Consider the following 18,547-nt stretch of genomic DNA (forward strand, 5'->3'; position numbering starts at 1 on the left):
TAAATAAAACTTTCCATTTTATTGCGCATTAATAGAGGTAACTCAAACGGAAATTAATTAAAAGGTTATATACCGTTTGACATATACATGTTTGCTATGGTACCATTACATATCGGACTTGGGTACATAAATATATTTACTGACTATGCACCCATGGCTAATTTTTACCAGCACAGAGCCAAAATGGGCTGCATTCAATTAAATGCACTAAAGTATTCTGGAATCTTTGCTATAAGACAACCATGGTAAATTTTATTGCTTGAGAACTATCCTAGGAAAAGGAAAGTACTCAAATTAAAATAAAGTCTAATTTGGTAATGTGTGCAATGAATATGCAGTACCAGAAGAAAGTTGTTGTTGTTGTTGTCGTAGGGTTTAACGCCATTTTTTAGCACACAAAAGGCTATACATGGCGGCCAGTATTAATGGTGGAGGAAGAACCCGGGAAATCCCCTGGAAAGAACCACCGGCCCTCGAGAAGCTACTGGTAAGCTTTCTCACATACCCACATTGGCCAAATCTGAGACTCGAACCCAAGCAGACAGAGGCGATATGGCAGTGATCCATAATGGAGAGCGCTTTAGACCACTTGGCTACTTGGGGCCCCACCAGAAGATAGTACAATCTGGACTAAATGCTCTTCTTCACAGTAACTATGCCGTAACATCTTGGAGACATGACAGGATCAAATAGCTGCACCAAATGTACATCTGCAACATTTTCCTGAAAAATAAATAGACAATTTTATGAAACTAATTTGGGTTAGTGAAAACTCTGCTTCATGTATATTTCAATATTACAGGTTGATCCATTTTTACGTGTGGTGTAACAATTTTCATGGTTGCTTCAGGCTACCAATTTTATGATCCTTCAAAATACCAATTTTACGATTCTTCAAAATACCAATTTTATGATCCTTCAAACTACCAATTTTACAATCCAACAAACTAATAATTTTATGATCCTTCAAACATCCACTTTATGATCCTTCCAACTAATAATTTTACAATCATTTCAAAATACCAATTTTACGATCCTTCCAACTACCAATTTACAACCCTTCACACTACCAATTTGTATGATCCTTCAAGCTACCAATTTTACAATCCTTCAAACTACCAATCTACACTCCTTCAAAATACTAATTTTACAATCCTTCTAATATTCAATTTCACAATCCTTCAGGCTACCAATTTACAATCCTTCAAACTACTAATTTACAATCTTTCAAACTACCAATTTTAAGAATCCAACAAACCACCCATTTTACGATCCAACAACTTTTTTTTTTACTATTAAAGAAATCAGACAAATGGAAGACATCTAGTTGTACTCATGAAAAAATAAATTTAAAAAAATGAACTATGAAAACTGATACCCATGAAAAATAAATAAATCCACATTAACTAGCGTGATTTTATTATTCCTACAATCTTGACTGCAGCCAAATCCAATTGGAAAGTCATTTCAACTAGCATCAGATCGATCACTCCAATATTGTCCAGTTAGTTTATGGCAACATAACATAACACAAGAATTTTACTTTCTTAATCGACATTTGGTAATGGTTCATGTCTGCCACTTTGAAGACCACTCATGGTTGTAAAAAGTAAGCAAACATGTTAAACGTGAGGACAAAAGCCTTAGGATTGGTAATATAGTCATTTCCTGACAAAAGCCTCATGATTCTTAATATAGTCATTTCCTGACAAAAGCCTCATGATTCGTAATATAGTTATTTCCTGACAATAATGTCAATGCATATGTTTATTAATTTAGAGTACTACATGAAAAACAGACTGAGGCAAAGCTTAAAGAAATATAGTAATGAAACCATTACCCACAAGAATTTATCAATGATAACTTTATATGGTGAATTCTTTGAGTCCTGAAATACTGATGATGATGATGATGATGATGATAATAAAAGCAACCACAACAACAATAACAAAAACATCAATACAAATAATAATAATAATAATAATAACAATAATAACAAGAAAAACAATGATAATGGTATTTGGTGCAAGGTACTTGTTTAGAATCAAGTTTAAAAGGTCAACTTGCATTCTGATGTCACTTCTGTGGAGTTATAATTTCACTAGAAAATAGACTGAACATTGTGTAGAGAATAATGCATTTTCACACTGAAGAGGAGGTGAAAGTCACTTACATCAGTTAACTGCAATGAATACATTTTTTAAAACATTTTTTATAGTACAAAGTAAAATTAGGTGATAATAACGTACCTGCTCCAGCAGATAGCAGACCCTATCCAGCAGAATGATGGCCTCAATACATGGAGCAAGCGTTGCACGCAATTGGAAGAAGGCTGCCAGCTTCTGTCTCATGTGTCCATATTTTTCCAGGTACCCATCTATCAGGTGGGTGCTAATCTGAGGAGACAAGGAATTTGTTTGAAATCTATAAGGATATGCACATCAATTGCTGAGAATACCAATAGAAGCTGCACAATATACTCCAGAATTCAGTTTTACTGAAATCTTAAATGGAAAGTTTTGATTAGCTATCTTAGTTTTTAGTTGGCTATAATTAAATTTTTAGTTAATATTCAGCAGGAATAAAATATCTAAATATACTCAGATTATCTTGAATTCTCTTGAGAAGAATTTAGTTTCAGAACTGGAGAAAAGTTGGGGACTTTAAATTCTTTTTTCTTTAAACTCTTTTTCAAATAATAAGTTTCTCAAAAAGTCAGTGTCAGAAAGTCAACTAAGTGCAAACCCCAAATGACAAAGAAGAACAGACAGATGGCATATCCGATAGAATCTACCAATCCATGAAGCTGGAATGGCTTTGCAATGAGGCCAATAACAGACTATGGACAGACCTTATCTTGGGGTATTTTGAGTCTCTGGAAGACTGTTTGTGGAATGGCTTTGCAATGAGGCCAATAACAGACTATGGACAGACCTTATCTTGGGGTATTTTGAGTCTCTGGAAGACTGTTTGTGGAATGGCTTTGCAATGCGGCCAATAAAAGTATAAGGACAGACCTTATCTTGGGGTATTTTGAGTCTCTGGAAGGCTGTTTGAATGTATTGGTATATGTCATCACACTGCTGAGTCAGCTTCCGCAGCCCCTTCATCCCATCTGTTGTGTGACCAGTTACATCCTGCAGGATGACCTGTAGCAAAGCCCGTGGGAAGAAACTTAATCCCTGAAGCTGAAACAGAGAAAATGGTTGATTTGCATTTTACTAGGTTTCTATAACCTGTACCTCTGGTGTAAGCTATTCAAAGAGACAGGAACTGGAGTCATAAGTTGAACTCTTGTGCAGAACTTATCAGACCAAGAGTGCAACAGGATTAAATTTTTTTTTCCTTTCCATGCAGTAAGCACATGGTCTAGGAATAAAATATTTTGAAATGTGTTCAGTACAAAGAAAACCTGCATAAAGTCAAGATTTTAATCCAATTTCATTTCCTGTTTACCTACATCTTACGGAAGGATAAATTTATGCAATTAGGTAAAAAGGGTTTCTAATTGTAAAAAGAATTTCAAGGAATGCTAGGTCTCATATGCTCACTGTGAACAAGAAAAGTGACCTACTTTTGCCCACAATGAATAGTACCTTCCAAGATGAATATACTGATTCAAGTTTCATGACTGATACAGTACCAGAGACTGATTCAAGTTTCATGACTGATACAGTACCAGAGACTGATTCAAGTTTCATGACTGACACAGTATCAGAGACTGATTAAAGTTTCATGACTGATACAGATCTAGAGACTGATTAAAGTTTCATGACTGATACGGTACCAGGGACTGATTCAAGTATCATGACTGATACAGATCTAGAGACTGAATCAAGTTTCATGACAGACACAGTACCTGAGACTGATTCAAGTTTCATGACTGACACAGTACCAGAGACTGATTCAAGTTTCATGACTGATACAGATCTAGAGACTGATTCAAGTTTCATGACTAACACAGTACCAGAGACTGATTCAAGTTTCATGACTGACACAGTATCAGAGACTGATTCAAGTTTCATGACTGATACAGTACCAGAGACTGATTAAAGTTTCATGACTGACACGGTATCAGAGACTGATTCAAGTTTCATGACTGATATGGTATCAGAGACTAATTCAAATTTCATGACTGATATAGTATCAAAAACTGATTAAAGTTTCATGACTGATATAGTATCAGAGACTGATTCAGGTTTCATGACTCACACAGTATCAGAGACTGATTCAAGTGTCATGACTGATACAGTATCAGAGAAAATGAGTTAAATGGAAAAAATAAATTAACTGCTGAAGTATGAAAAGTAAGTCACTATGATTTACCTTTGCCATTGATGAGTAGTACTTTCCAGGATAAATATACCCAAAGTTTACTTTTGCCATTGATAAGTAGTACCTTCCAGGATAAATATACCCATGATATGCCACTGATGACAACAACTATGACTAAAATGCCATCAGAAAAGTGATGTTGGTGTCTCACCTATGCTAAGCATGTGAGACAAACTTTGCATGTAATTACATTTTCCCTTGCTGCAATCTTACTTTTTTAATTTCATGTCCATGACCTTGGATCTATTTATCCCATACTCATCAGGGAGCTGTCATTCCTCAAGTTTAATGCAATGATGAAGCTGATACAAACCGGGTCTGGTCAAGCTGACAAATATGGTCTTGTCATGTTGAACCCAAAATAACAATTTTAGCTACAGTGACCTCAGGACTAGAGAATCAATAGTGAGATGCTTCTACCCAAATGTAGACTTGGAAAGTAGTGGAGGGTCTCAGAAGACAAACCAAAAACCTTCCCCTGTAAAGGACACGTGTATTGTCTGAAAGTTCTGACCAAGCTGCTTAACAAAGGTTTAACATGGAACCTACAGGGACATTTGGAAGAGGGGGACTCTGCTTGACAGGGATTGATTCTTCAGGGGTGACAGCTTCCTTCCTCAGGAAACGGGGAGGGGTCCTTAGTCTTCTTCCAGGCTCTACCTGTTACCTCATCATAAGAATGAAGAATGGAGAGAGGTACCAAACTGGGATTGATTTTTTTTGTTCCATGCTTAAACTGCATATGAGGGGGAGCCTTGAACTTTCCTGATAAGATTGTAAATATGATATACCTACCTCTGTATAAAAAAGGACTGCTTTTTTTGTTGTAAAAAATCAAAAATCTACTTAGGGGCCATCCATTTAGCACATATACAAAAATCTGGCAAAGCTTTACCCTTCCCCCTGTACACATGCATTCTTTTTTACACACCCCACCTGCATATGTATGCCTAATGCACCTCCCCCGAATTCTATAGAACAATCTATATATAATCCATGCAGAAACCATAAAGGATTAATAATATTAATGTGTTTAATAAATCAAATAGTCCACCAAATTTGAATGTCTGGCTGAATCAAAGAAATAAACTACATAACTTTAAACAGTTTGTCTACTGTCAGCTAAAATTGAAATGCCAACTGAACCCAGTCGAACAGGTTACGTATTAGACAAATTATTATTGAGGTTTCACCCTCCCCATTTTATATGCATATGTGCATTATCAGTAGACCCCCCACTCAGTATGCAAACATATGCATTTGGGTTACCCCCACCCCCTCCATGTGTACATACTAAATGGACGGCCCCTTACATTTGATTGGTACCCTAACATCTAGTCCTACAATGTATGATGCTGAACCTGATTTGTGTGTGTGTGTGTGACCATCGTACATTTCATGACTATCCTAATATTTAATTAAAATGTAATCCAAATATGACTTTATATTTAATGCAGTGATTGTCATGTATATGAAGATCATTTAATTCTGGTTTGAAAATTACCCCAGCAGTTGACAGACTTCTACATAATGAGTAAGGTCTGATAGTAACAGTCACTGCAAAACAAGTTGAGGTGAGAGTGTTGTTGAAGGCTACTGAACATAAAGTTTAATGATAATGATGACGTAGTTTCCATTGTGAACTGTCAAAGAGTATGCAAAGGTTTATTACAATGCATATTTGTTAAATTCACATATCAAACTGTGAGTGGGGAAGAAAAATTTTATCTTGAACTCATCACGATTACACAAAGCAGACAACTCTATGACATGCTGGAACACTGTCACGCTAGGCTGGTCTTCATATTATGTACACAAGTAGATTTTGTTTTCAGGAGCTGACAACATGGTAACCAGTCTACTTGACCAGTCTGAGTGCTTGGACTAACAATACAAAAGTGTTTAAGGCAAGCAGCCAAGGACACATACAGCAAATGTACCTCAACTGACTTAAGAGTTCTGCAACCTCTTAAAATTTAGATAAGAATTCAAGAAACTGAACTCATGATTTGTTCAATTATGACTCCATTACATATATTTTTGAGTGTTGACTTAAAATTTATGGTTTTCCTCTAGTCTTTGATCAATATTTGCAAAATTAAATGGCTATCCCAGTCTGGAACAACCACATTCTTTCTCTTGACCCTTCCCCAATATTTGAAAAATTAAATGGTTTTCCCAGTCTGGAACAACCCTATTCTTTTTCCTGACCCTTCGTTAATTTTCTGGTAGTGTGGGAACCCTGTCTTTAAGGTACAGTTTATGGAAATGGACAAGATCTAAAAACAGATATGCCATGTCCAAAGGGATGTTACCATGCATAGCGGTCCATGTGAAATTTTAGCGAGATACTGTATAAGATGTATCCAACTGAAGAGATCGTGGATCCAGACCTAGTGTCATGTACAGCATAGGTATAGCAGAGTCAGTTGTGTTGGCTTGGGAAATCATAAATAAAAACAACACTGACCCTACAAGTCTATTAACATCACAGTACACAAATCTGGCAATGCACTCAGATTCAGTCCTTTAAATTCATAAGACACTACAAACCACCTGAGGCTGAGAGATTAGATTATCTGCAGTTTTTATTCAGCTACATGGTTTTGAAGACCATGTCTTATTATTCTGAATAGTTTTAGAAACCAAAGGTTACCTTGTGTGATTCCCTCACTTTGAATCATCATATTCCAGTAATTATTCAAAATGTTTTGAAAATGGATCAAGTATTTAAAACCCTAAAACAATCAGGCTTTTTTAACATATTTATCAGTGACACAAAGGAATCTAATTTACAAATAGTTTATTTCTCCTACATCCAACCCTGAAAATGTGAAAGTGGCTGTAGCAGGTGTGCTCTAAGCTATGGGGAAACAACTCTTTACAGATTTGTGTATTCTAAAAATAACAGTACTGTAAGAGATTGTTTGTCTTTATTTGTTTGAATCTTCCATAATATCTATAGGTGTTAAATTTCTTGTTAGAACATATATGCTGGTGACAGTACATAAAAGTAATTTTCCTTATTTTACACTTATTTATACATGTTCAGGTAAAGGTACATTAGTATTGATATAACAAATAATACAAAAATTTAATCAACATTACGAGTGATCTGAGTACCTATCATGGGGCCTGCATGATATAATCATCCCTTCTAACCTATCATGTGGCCTGCATGATGTAACCATCCCTTCCCAACTATCTTGGCGCCTGCATGATGTAGCCATCCCTTCCCACCTATCATGTGGCCTGCATGATGTAACCATCCCTTCCCAACTATCTTGGAGCCTGCATGATGTAACCATCCCTTCCCACCTATCATGAGGCCTGCATGATCTAAACATCCCTTCTAACCTATCATGGGGCCTGCATGCTGTAGCCATCCATTCCCACCTATCATGGGGCCTGCATGATGTATCCATCCCTTCCCACCTATCATGGGGCTTGCATGATGTAACCCTTCCTTCCCACCTATCATGGGGCCTGCATGCTGTAACCATCCCTTCCCACCTATCATGGGGCCTGCATGATGTAACCATCCCTTCCCACCTATCATGAGGCCTGCATGATCTAACCATCCCTTCTAACCTATCATGGGGCCTGCATGATATAGCCATCCATTCCCACCTATCATGGGGCCTGCATGATGTATCCAGCCCTTCCCACCTATCATGGGGCCTGCATGATTTAACCATCCCTTCCCACCTATCATGGGGCCTGCATGATGTAACCATCCCTTCCCACATGTAATTAATCTATTGTCCTTGTTGACAAACCATCTAAACAGTGCATCGTTATATCATAATCCGCTTATCTTGACATCTAGCATGAGTACTGTATGTTGTGAGATATCTGCTTATTTGTTGCTGACATTTCTGGTAACGGAGATCAACTGGACGAGGCATTATCTCATAATCTATCTTATGTCGGATCTTCGGACGCTCACTAGTCATTAACATATTTGCACAGACTGACATTTGTATGTGGATGCTAAGTAAAATTCCTCTTCTTTTCACTCAGAATTAAATCCTTCAGAACACTCACATTTTCTACAATAATTTATGTCATCAGACCAGAACACTTGCGTCTCTATTGTCCATTGACCCTTTGTTAAATTTCTGATGCATGCGTGGAAGGCAGCATCATGCTGCTACCACAAATTTAAAAAATAAATTTAAAAAAAACCCCACATCTTATTTATTGGTTTATTCAATAGGAAGGAGGAACAGTAACTATAACAGACCAAACGATGGCCAATTCCTTTTTAAAAATATACCCAGATAAAATAGTTTGCTGAAATTTCAAAGGAATCAGATTAACTCTGAAGCACTAACTGTTATGAAAACACACTCAGCAGATGGAGAAAAAAATCAGTCTCAATCATGCAGTACAATTATTTGATATAGCCGTCACAATAAGAAATGGGCATTTGTTTGGTTCTCCAAAGGTGTCCTTTAGCAGTGACTTCAATAACGCAAACACCCTTCATAAAAAATCCCAACTACAATCTTCAATAAAAACAATGAACTTTTCTTCAAAAGAGGTCAGTACCAAACTTAAATAAAAGTAATGGAATCTGATAGATTTTTACATTTTCCAGCATGACTGGAACACATTAACTGTGCTGTGAAAGCTTTCTTTTTGCAGGGAAAAAGTTTATGCTTACGAACGCTACCAATGGCAGCTTAAAACGCAAGCTGACTTTTACCGACTGGGGGCATACTGAAAGGTAAACGTGCTTCGTTATTCATTAGGTGATTGAATGTGCTATATTTTTCCACTGAATTCAGACCAATATGACCTGTGATAAAATTATTGAATATTTTAAATCTGTGTGTGTGCATATTTTTGATGGAATCACTTGAATTGTGGATTCAGTGTATATGATGAGATTTGTGGGTGAGTACATGGTGTTGACACTCTATTCATGCTATACATTATTCACATATATGTACCAATTTGTTGTTCTTATGTGTTTAGGCTCAAATATATAACAATATATATAATAAATAATTTATTTCCCTGAAAAAATTCTGTAAAAATGTTTCTTATTTCTTGTTTCATTAAGGAAGCCTTTACCTCAGAAAGATCGTATTTTCTGGCAAGTTGAATCAATTCATCTTTCTTGAAAAGATCTAATTGTTCCTGGGTAGGATTTGAAAAAAAAGATTTCTACTTTTGATGACATATTAGAAAAAGCTTGCTGATTTCACTAAATATTTCAAAAACTATAGAAAATCAAATTTTTAAAAAAACCAAAGGTTTCTGAAAAAATTCTAGCCAAAATTCAAAATTATCCTTAGGACCTACTACCCAATTCTTATGTTAAGTGTTTTGGCTCGAATAAACAACAACACAAGGAGTGAAAACAACGAGCTTTGAAAAATATAACAAATAATTTATTTCCCTGGAAAAATTCTGTAAAAATGAAAATATATGAACTTACGGTTTCCAGAATCAAATCCAAAAATAATCCAAGAATAATCCACGAATAAAAATTCTGAAGTCATAATATTGAAATGTTCTGATGATTCCAAGTCCCAACGAAGAATCCAAGATGGAAGGTGATGACGTATGCTGTAACCGGTACTGTGCTGAAGTCTACAGTTCCTTGTAGAAACACAATCATTAATCATCCGGTTTTGGAAATCCAAATAAAAAATTTAAGAAGTGTCTTTGTTCAAGAATTCTGTATGAGCAGAAAATATTTCCAGAGAAATGGATTAATCTTTTAGAATCCAAAAAATTAAAATAAAACTAAAACTAAAAGAATTCAAAAACTTGTCACAACAGAGGAAAACAACTTGACATCAAGTATTTAAAAGCCCAAAATCTCTGAGATCTCTCTCTAAACATCACTATTAATACTAAGTATTTTGCAATTTTGGAAATGCCTAATTGCAAAATAGAGGATCAAGTGATCATGTTTACATATAAAAATCAAGTAGCCCCTGTATGTCCTTGATAAGAACCAATCATTTTACTCCAAGAAAAAGTTGTTTACAGTACCTGACCCCCAATCAAGGCTAGAACTAAGTCAAAAATAGAAACAGTTTTTCTTTTATTAGGTATCTAATGAAAAATTCAGGTCAAACTGAATTTTCTGGAAAATTACAAATTCCTAGCAAACAAAATTACATTACATTGACATATAAAGAAAATAAAAAGATTCCAAAACCCACAAACAATTAAATCAAATCAAACATAAATTAAATCAAATAGAAATTAAATCACGTAAAGCACGTATTTTACCACCTGCATTTATTACATACCCCTTCTTGCAAGTTTTTTGTGGCACATGCATCATTTTCTTCTGCTAACTGACCTGGTTGCTTATAACATGGTTCGGTCTATAACATGGTCGGGTTCTATGGCTTCCCAACTACCGTGCTATAGCAGGGTCACACTGTACAAGTATGAGGGATAAATATCAAAATAGATGGTAGGATTGTGGTACTATGTCATTATGTGGCAGAAGCTCGGGCTTGACATTATTTACATTTTAGCCAATCACCATATGCGTGTGACTCTAGATTTTTACCTCACTTGACTGTGTGATCCGGTAGACTGACTGTGATGCCATGTATTTGGCTTTCGGACCTAGAAGGACCTGTCTTTCTTGCAAGAAACTGCTCATTGGGAATGCAATATATGGTGAGCCCTCTTCTGAAACATTCAGAAAAATGTGAGTTCAAGACATATTCCAACTAAACATTTGTTAGTAAAATCTCGTCTTGTCGGGGTCATTTATGATCTGCCCTATTAAAATGAATTCATGAACACATGCCAAGTATTTGAACTCTGAAACAGAATCTGAGTGTTTAAATGGTTTTATATATGTAACTACAAATGTTTAAAAAGACCGTTTTTTACATTAGAATTTTTATAAAACTTAAACCACCAAACAATCAAACAAAAATTACACAAATCAATCAAACATAAATTTTTCCCAAGCCTTTGAATTATTTTGGTATGAATATTGAAAGCAATTTTCACCATACAAATTTGGACTTTTTGACGAAAGTATCATGTCTGTCATTCTTTTGTACATAGCTAATAAATAATATGAAAAATGGATAATCTGAAACTAAAAGGGAAAACAATAAAATGTCTCTCCTCAAAATGGTGACAAGAGGTAGGGTTGTGGTATTCTATGCGGATTAAAAGTTGCCAAACACTGGACCCGATACTGTTGCACAGATCACTGAATTGCCCTTTTACCCAACTGCACTCAAGAGTTGTGAGAAATATCAGTCAAAACAATGATTGATATGTTACAGACAAATCTGTCTGCAATAACTTGAAAGTTTTATGAATATGTGAGATCAGACCTCAAACCACCCAGTATAAAAATACAGATTTTGGGAAGCAGATTAATCAGACTATGTAATCAGGTGAAAGCATCAAAATATCTAGATTTGTGTTTGTAATGAGTGCATGTTCTGCAGACTGAAAAAGTCCAAGTCCCAAAAATTAAGAAATGCAGAAAGAAATGTGAAAATTCCTATGATAGTAAATATAATTAAATCATCTATATCTGCATGCAAACATGTATACAAAATTTCATCTCCCTACCTGAAATGGTTTTTGTTATATTGTTTCTTCTTATTGCTATACTGTGCTAACAAGTTTTTGTAAAGAAAGCTTGGCAAAAATGTTATTATTATGTATATTTATTTTGTGTGCTTGGCCTTTGTCTTTAATTGCAGATGGAGATCTACCTGACTGCTCCCATGTTTATCTTTTTAGTAAGCTATATATAGGTTATTTACTTCGGTTTGAGTTCAGGACCCATCCTTAATTATGACTTTAGAGAATTGTAGAAATAAATCTGTTTACAATTTGGTGTAATTTCCCATTAAGAAGATGGAGTTTTTTCAGAAAAGGCCACTGCATCATAGGTGAAGTGGACTGTATATAAGGTTTTTGCATCAAAACAATTTTCATTTTTATCTTAACACCATTCACCTTGGAATCAATTTTAGTTGTGTTCAATTATAATTTAAGAACATTTATTTACTTATTTTATTCAATGGAATTACAAAGTGCTCATTGATTTTTCAGCATTATTGTCAATTCATTCAAGGTCATTCTCGATTATATCATTATGATACATCAAGACTTTTGAGACATCAGTTACTTCAAGACTTTTGAGACATCAGCACTGGAATTAATTCAGAACATTATACTTTTGGACTTGAGATAGAACTTCCATCATTATTTGGGATTTAATTTACAATCATGTAAGTTCCTTTTAAATTTTCACTTTGTATTCTGTGGAAATTAAATTTTACCAAACTTGTTGGTTTGGCTTTTTATGGTTACTTATTTTAAAAACAGAGAGTATTAACAGTTATGAACTGTGCAAAAATGGAAAAATAGCCTTAAAATTTAGTCATGTTATACAATTATGCCCACCAAATTTTATTAGTTTATCTTGTCACAATACTTTGAAAAATTCAAAATATGTTAAAAAACTAAAAAAATTAGATAATATTTACCAGAAGAAAATTATGTCTTGGAACCCACCCAAGGTATCTTAATATCCTATTTGATGTGGCTTGACTGAATAGCTTTTGATATATCTTGCTTACAATTTGCTCTGTCCACCTCTTGAGTTTTGCTTAATCATGCATAAAAGGTTTTTCCTAACAAAGTTAAAACCCAACCAAATACTTAAAAATTTTAAAACTTAGGTTGCAGTCATCAGAACCCAAGTCTGGGATCCAATCTATGGATCAAATTTGGTCTGATTTGATTCAAAAATTGTTTTTTGCAAACATCCTATTTACAAGGTAAGTGCTAAGGACAGATGGAAAGACATAACAGAAAATCAGTACATCTACATTGGGGAATGGAGTAGGAAAAAGAGAGACATAAGTTTTGTGCCTGAAACAAGCCAACAACGCAAAAATTGCATTTCTAAAACCTGCCGAAATTTACCTGAAATCACAGAATCTAGATAAGAATTCTCAAAGCAGGAGATTATGTAAATATTTCATATTAGTCTTATAAAAGCAGTTTGATTTTTGTATTACTTTTTATGTCTTGATGCACTTTGCTCCAGATATATAAAAGTAAAACTTGATGGGACATAACAAGTGTTCTGTGTAACCTGATGTCTTACTTGCATCTGTTCTTTTTATGTAACACCATACCAGTATCTGACTTGCCAAAAAACTTGAACAAAAATATTTTAATGATGTTGATGTAAACAACACCGTCACTGCCAGAAAAATGATACCTATGTCACACTTATTATGCAAGTGTGACAACAATCTACTAACTAGCATTATCTTCCATAGTGTCTTCTTCCTTTGCAAACTTCTCATGAATCAGATGATAGCAGCAGCTGACCCCACAGAGAACTACTACATCGGGGTTGTTGACAAAAAGCTCTAGCATGCTGGATCCGAGATCACCACAGGTGTGCAGGCCAGTCAACATCATGGGAGATAAGTCTGCTTCAAATTTCCACTGGTCTCCGTGTAATTCATTTGTCTCTTTCTTTTGCATACTACATGAACTGTAACTCTCACCAGCCTTTATTTCTAAATTAAGACTAGTCTCAGTAATTGTTTGTGAGGCAGTACATAATTTTTTACTGATTTCCTTGTCATTTTCATCTACAGATGGATATGATATTGTCATTTCCATTTCCTTGATGCCTATAGTGGATTCACATGTTAAAACACTGTTACTGGATTCACATGTTAAAACACTGTTACTGGATTCACATGTCAAATCAGAGTTATTTTTAATAGAGTTTGATTCTTTTCCAATACCAAAATCAAAATTTTGATTGCTATGCTGCAAGAATGTACCATGACTTTCTTTGTTTTTCTGACATTCTAAAGGTGTTTGTTGGCAAAGTTCATGTCCTTTATCAAGGTTATCACAGTCTGTATTTTCACTAGCTACAAAATGAAAACTAAAATTACAGACATCATGCAATTCTGATAAATCTTCTGATAATGCATTATTTGTTTGATACTCCAAAGAGACAGACTTATTTGGAATTGTGTCATTTTGAGGTTTAGAATTATTTGAAAAAGCCTCTGCTCTCTCATTATTGGTTGTATTTCCAAGGTTATCAACACATTTGAAAGAGCCTGTATCTGGCCCCTGTTCCTTTTTAAAGGTATCTTGTTCATATTTCCATATTGCATACCTGGCAACCTCTGTTAGATTACAACTGATATTAACATACATTGTAATTGGGACATACATCGGTGACAGATTTCTTGTTTGTGAGGTCTGAATCTGTTTAAAAGTCCGCATTGTATCTTTATCATTTTGTTGTGGATAATCTGGAAAAAGGTCATAATCATTAGGCCTACTGTTTATTTTTGTATTAAATTTATTTTCTCTGCTTCGTCGTTTTCTTTCTTTATGAGAAACGTTTTTGCCCTTCTCAGTATCCTTTGCTCTCTGTAACAGACCATTCCACTGTTTCAGTAACTTATCCCTCCTCCAAATGGCACCAGCTGTATTGGTTGTTATGGCATCAATGCCAAGGATAGGCAATCCATGCTGCAGGAACAGATGACTCCCAAGATACCCTTTACCACTGCCAATGTCAACTACCTGAAACAGTAATTTATTTACCTGTGGTGAAAACCATTATTGCAACCACCAGTATATAAGGGCAACTTAAATGTACACAAGCCATATTACATACGTTACATTTATATAAGAACATGACCTGCTCATAATGAACACTTCTGGGTGGTCCAATGACTGGTCATTTTGTACTGGTTTGACTGCAAGCATTTAGATGGATATATTCATCATTCCCTTTCAAAGCAGGTGTTAGATAAGAACCCTGCATCTTTAGGATTTGGTAAATTTCATTAGATGGTTTAATGGTTTAAATTTGTACATAAATAGTAAAAACAAATGTGAAAAACAAGGGATAACTACACAGGTATTTTCATTCCAAGGAGTGCTCTTCAAAACTGGGCAAAAATAAAGAGTATACATGTACATATAGAAGATTATCCTTTCTTCAAACAAATCTACAAGACGATTAAATATAAATACCCAATACAAAATGTCTTTGCAAGAGTGCCATTCCATGATTTGATGCAGCGATTAAAATATAATTATTTGTAAAACCACGTAAAATAATTCCTATGAAAATAAATGAATTCTCAGCATCATTAACAGTTATGAATAAAGAGCAGTGCTCAAAGAATTTTTTTCAGATACTGGCATAAGACATGCTTTAAAAAATAACTGCAAAATAACTTGCTCCAATTTAAAATCCAATTCCCATATGTTTTTACAATTATTCTGAGTAGTTTCATTTTTTGAAACACTGCAAACATTTGCATGTTTCTTGATCAAAGTTGTCAAAAGAAATGAAGTCAGAGGTCTTATTATACTAATCAGTAAAAACTGCAGCATCAAGTTTCATAATCAGGTCATGTGTTACTACTGTGGATGTATCACAATTACAAAAGACAATCCACATCAATAAAACCAGCAGCTACCAACTCTATGAACTAAACAGATACATAACTTTAGGGTGAAAAACAATGTACACATATTGGTTGCTTTTATAAGTCATTAAATATTAGCCTCATTTTACTGTCAAACAACTGCATAGATAGCTGTTGATATATTCAACTAGTGATGCATTACCAAGTCAGTGTGAGCAAAGGGAGCTCATTATTATTCATGCAGTACAAGTGAATGCTAATTCTACATGTAACCAATGGAATATGGAAAATAGAAAGAGTACTATATCCATTCAATGGAATATGGAAATAGTACTGTTTGTTTATTCTTGGCATTTTAATGGACATTTAGCCACTTTAACATGTTTCTGGGTGGGGACTGCAACTTTTGCTGGTGGGACTCTGATTTTTACCAAGTTAGGAGTCCTGAACTCCTGGTTTTAAAATTCTAGTGAGACCTCTGGTTCCCCATTCAATGGAATATGGAAAATGGAAAAAGTACTGTTCCCCATTCAATGGAATATGGAAAATGAAAATAGTACTGTTCCCCATTCACAGATCATATTTCTACACAAAGTTAATAAGTTTTGATACAATTAAGCATTCAGGTTTCATCAGGTATCTACTTACCAACTGACAACTGTAGTTCTCTGCCAGAAATGCACATAATTCAGCCATCTTTTCCACTTCATGAGACTTCTTCTGATTCATGAAATGTCCTGTAAGTGGAACTGCAGCGTGCTTCGGTTTATGATGCACATTTTTGTAGAGATCTTCCACTGCAACTGCTAAACCTAAACCTTCAATTGAACACTTCCATGCTTGCTGACAGAATTTTGTTAAGTTTTCACATTTCTCAAACAATTGCCCCCCTGTCAGTGTCTCTGTTTTGCATGTTTGACAGCATGTTTCTAGATGCAAATCTATCGAGGAAGCTGTACAAGATTTGACATGAGATTTTAACTTTTGATTTTGGGAATAACCAAGCATGGGTAGTTCACACAAGGTCTTTTCAGACAGGTTCAAGAGTTCAGCCTTCATAGGTTCTGGAAGAGTTCTCTCCCACTGATCCTCACAGATGAAATCATTTGAATGGGCATTAATTAAGGGAAAGTAATCCTTCATAAAGTCAAGAATATTGCACAGGGATGTCTTTATTGTTTGTAATTTTTCAATCTTTGAGCATACTGACTCCATTTTTGTGAAACCTGGAATGACAAACTGATAACAATTATTCAGTGTGGATGTCGAAAGTCAGAAAATTCAATATGGCATATTATATTACCACAGTCATTAACAACTTCAGTTATGTGATATTTCATCAAGTTGGGGAAAAATGTAAGTGATATTAACAGCCACATGTTCCAACAGGTTTCAGTTAGTACATTTATAGGTATTTATTTTCATGGATTTTAACCTGTATAAATACCCAGAATAAAGACTACAAAAAGATTAAAATTGCTGACAAGAAAGGGATGTCACCTGAATGGTATTTTAAATACTACTACTACTACAAGCACAAATCAAACACCTGCCAATGTCAAACACTTACACTGAGTACTTATTAACATCAAATGAAGCTGACAGCCATCAATACCAAACAAAGTTGTTCCTGAAGCAAATCATCTTTTACTCAAATCACTGTCCTAATAGTTTCAATATTAGTATCTTAGGCCAAACACAGCAGTAATACAGTAAAGTAAAGTTACAAGATAATGTTATAATTCCGTATTCGAACAAAACACATAACCAACGGGCCCTTGATCCATGTAGTTGGATGCCATGGTGATCCGTGAAGTTTACAAAGACATAAAAGTGCAAGGATGCTAGCTAAGCTTCAAGACAAACACCAACCACTGGCAGTATACAAATATTACAAGAAAGAGTTGAAATCACACTTTCATTAATTTGAAAAACAGGTCAAAGTTTGTGCCAGGGAGTCCCTGAAATAGGCTGGGGACTCTCGAGTTCCATGAGCAAGGAGACCTCATCCTGAGGCTCTGTTGACAGCTGGCTATTGGAAGATGAATAACTCCTTATTAAAGTATAAACAATACAACAAATGTGTAAAAGGTACAATATAAGAAGTATCTTAAGTACTCACTTCAAGTCAAATTGCAAACAACAAAGACCTGATCTGCTGTAGCATAATGTGCTTGTAGATCAGGGTCTTTGCTGTTTGTTTTACTGATTATTCCGAACTAACTGCACAGACTCAAATCGGCCGGCACATTAAGTGATGGCAGATCTGGGTCTGTGCAGTTTGCAGTTTGGACTCGTCTTATAAGCGAGTACATTATGGTAAAGACATATGTATTAATGTATGATATACAACTGTATATCGTTACAATATGGAAATTTGAAATTGGCAGTTCATTAAATATTTTTTAATTAGCAATTGCCAAAATATTGGTACTTTCAGTAGTGAAAACATATAAATTTTGTTGTGCTCATATGAAGTCATGTGGCAGAAATATATTGTGTAATGATGAAAGTACCATGATGAACTTGTACTAACGAATGTGTGCGATTCTCTACAAACCTTCAGCAACACCCAGGATATTGACCATACGTTAATGGATTTCGATCCGCACCCAGTCGATTTAAGTAAAACACGTCCGGTACTTTACGGGGGGAAAAAACTAATACTTGCGACTACCTTTCAAACATGGTGGAAGTAAAATAAAATTAACAAAAGCAATGGATATAAAACAAACTTTTATGTAAATCGTAAACACCATATGGAC

The 18,547-nt window shown here is 35.0% G+C and overlaps 1 protein-coding gene across 1 annotated transcript; it reads right to left on the minus strand.

Moving 5' to 3' along the window:
* LOC149786151 (putative methyltransferase-like protein 25) lies at positions 1-18,547 on the minus strand. Its single transcript, XM_089976502.1, has 7 exons — positions 18,343-18,547; positions 16,431-17,008; positions 13,626-14,925; positions 10,880-11,004; positions 3,018-3,188; positions 2,250-2,396; positions 1-723 (listed from the first exon to the last, which is right to left on the minus strand). The coding sequence occupies exons 1-7, from the start codon at positions 18,368-18,370 to the stop codon at positions 631-633; spliced, it is 2,442 nt and encodes an 813-aa protein (XP_089832628.1). The 5' UTR covers positions 18,371-18,547; the 3' UTR covers positions 1-630.

The sequence above is a fragment of the Sinohyriopsis cumingii genome, chromosome 12 (assembly GCF_028554795.1).
Source record: "Sinohyriopsis cumingii isolate HCF-2022 chromosome 12, ASM2855479v2, whole genome shotgun sequence".
NCBI lineage: Eukaryota > Metazoa > Mollusca > Bivalvia > Unionida > Unionidae > Sinohyriopsis > Sinohyriopsis cumingii.

Excerpts from the sequence above, each read along its gene's own strand:
- LOC149786151 (XM_089976502.1), bottom strand. The coding sequence starts at position 18,370 with ATGGTCAATATCCTGGGTGTTGCTGAAG. Across the intron at positions 17,009-18,342 it reads TATCCTGGGTGTTGCTGAAG|GTTTCACAAAAATGGAGTCA; the intron begins GTTTGTAGAGAA and ends TTGTCATTCCAG. Across the intron at positions 2,397-3,017 it reads TCAAAATACCCCAAGATAAG|ATTAGCACCCACCTGATAGA; the intron begins GTCTGTCCTTAT and ends TTGTCTCCTCAG.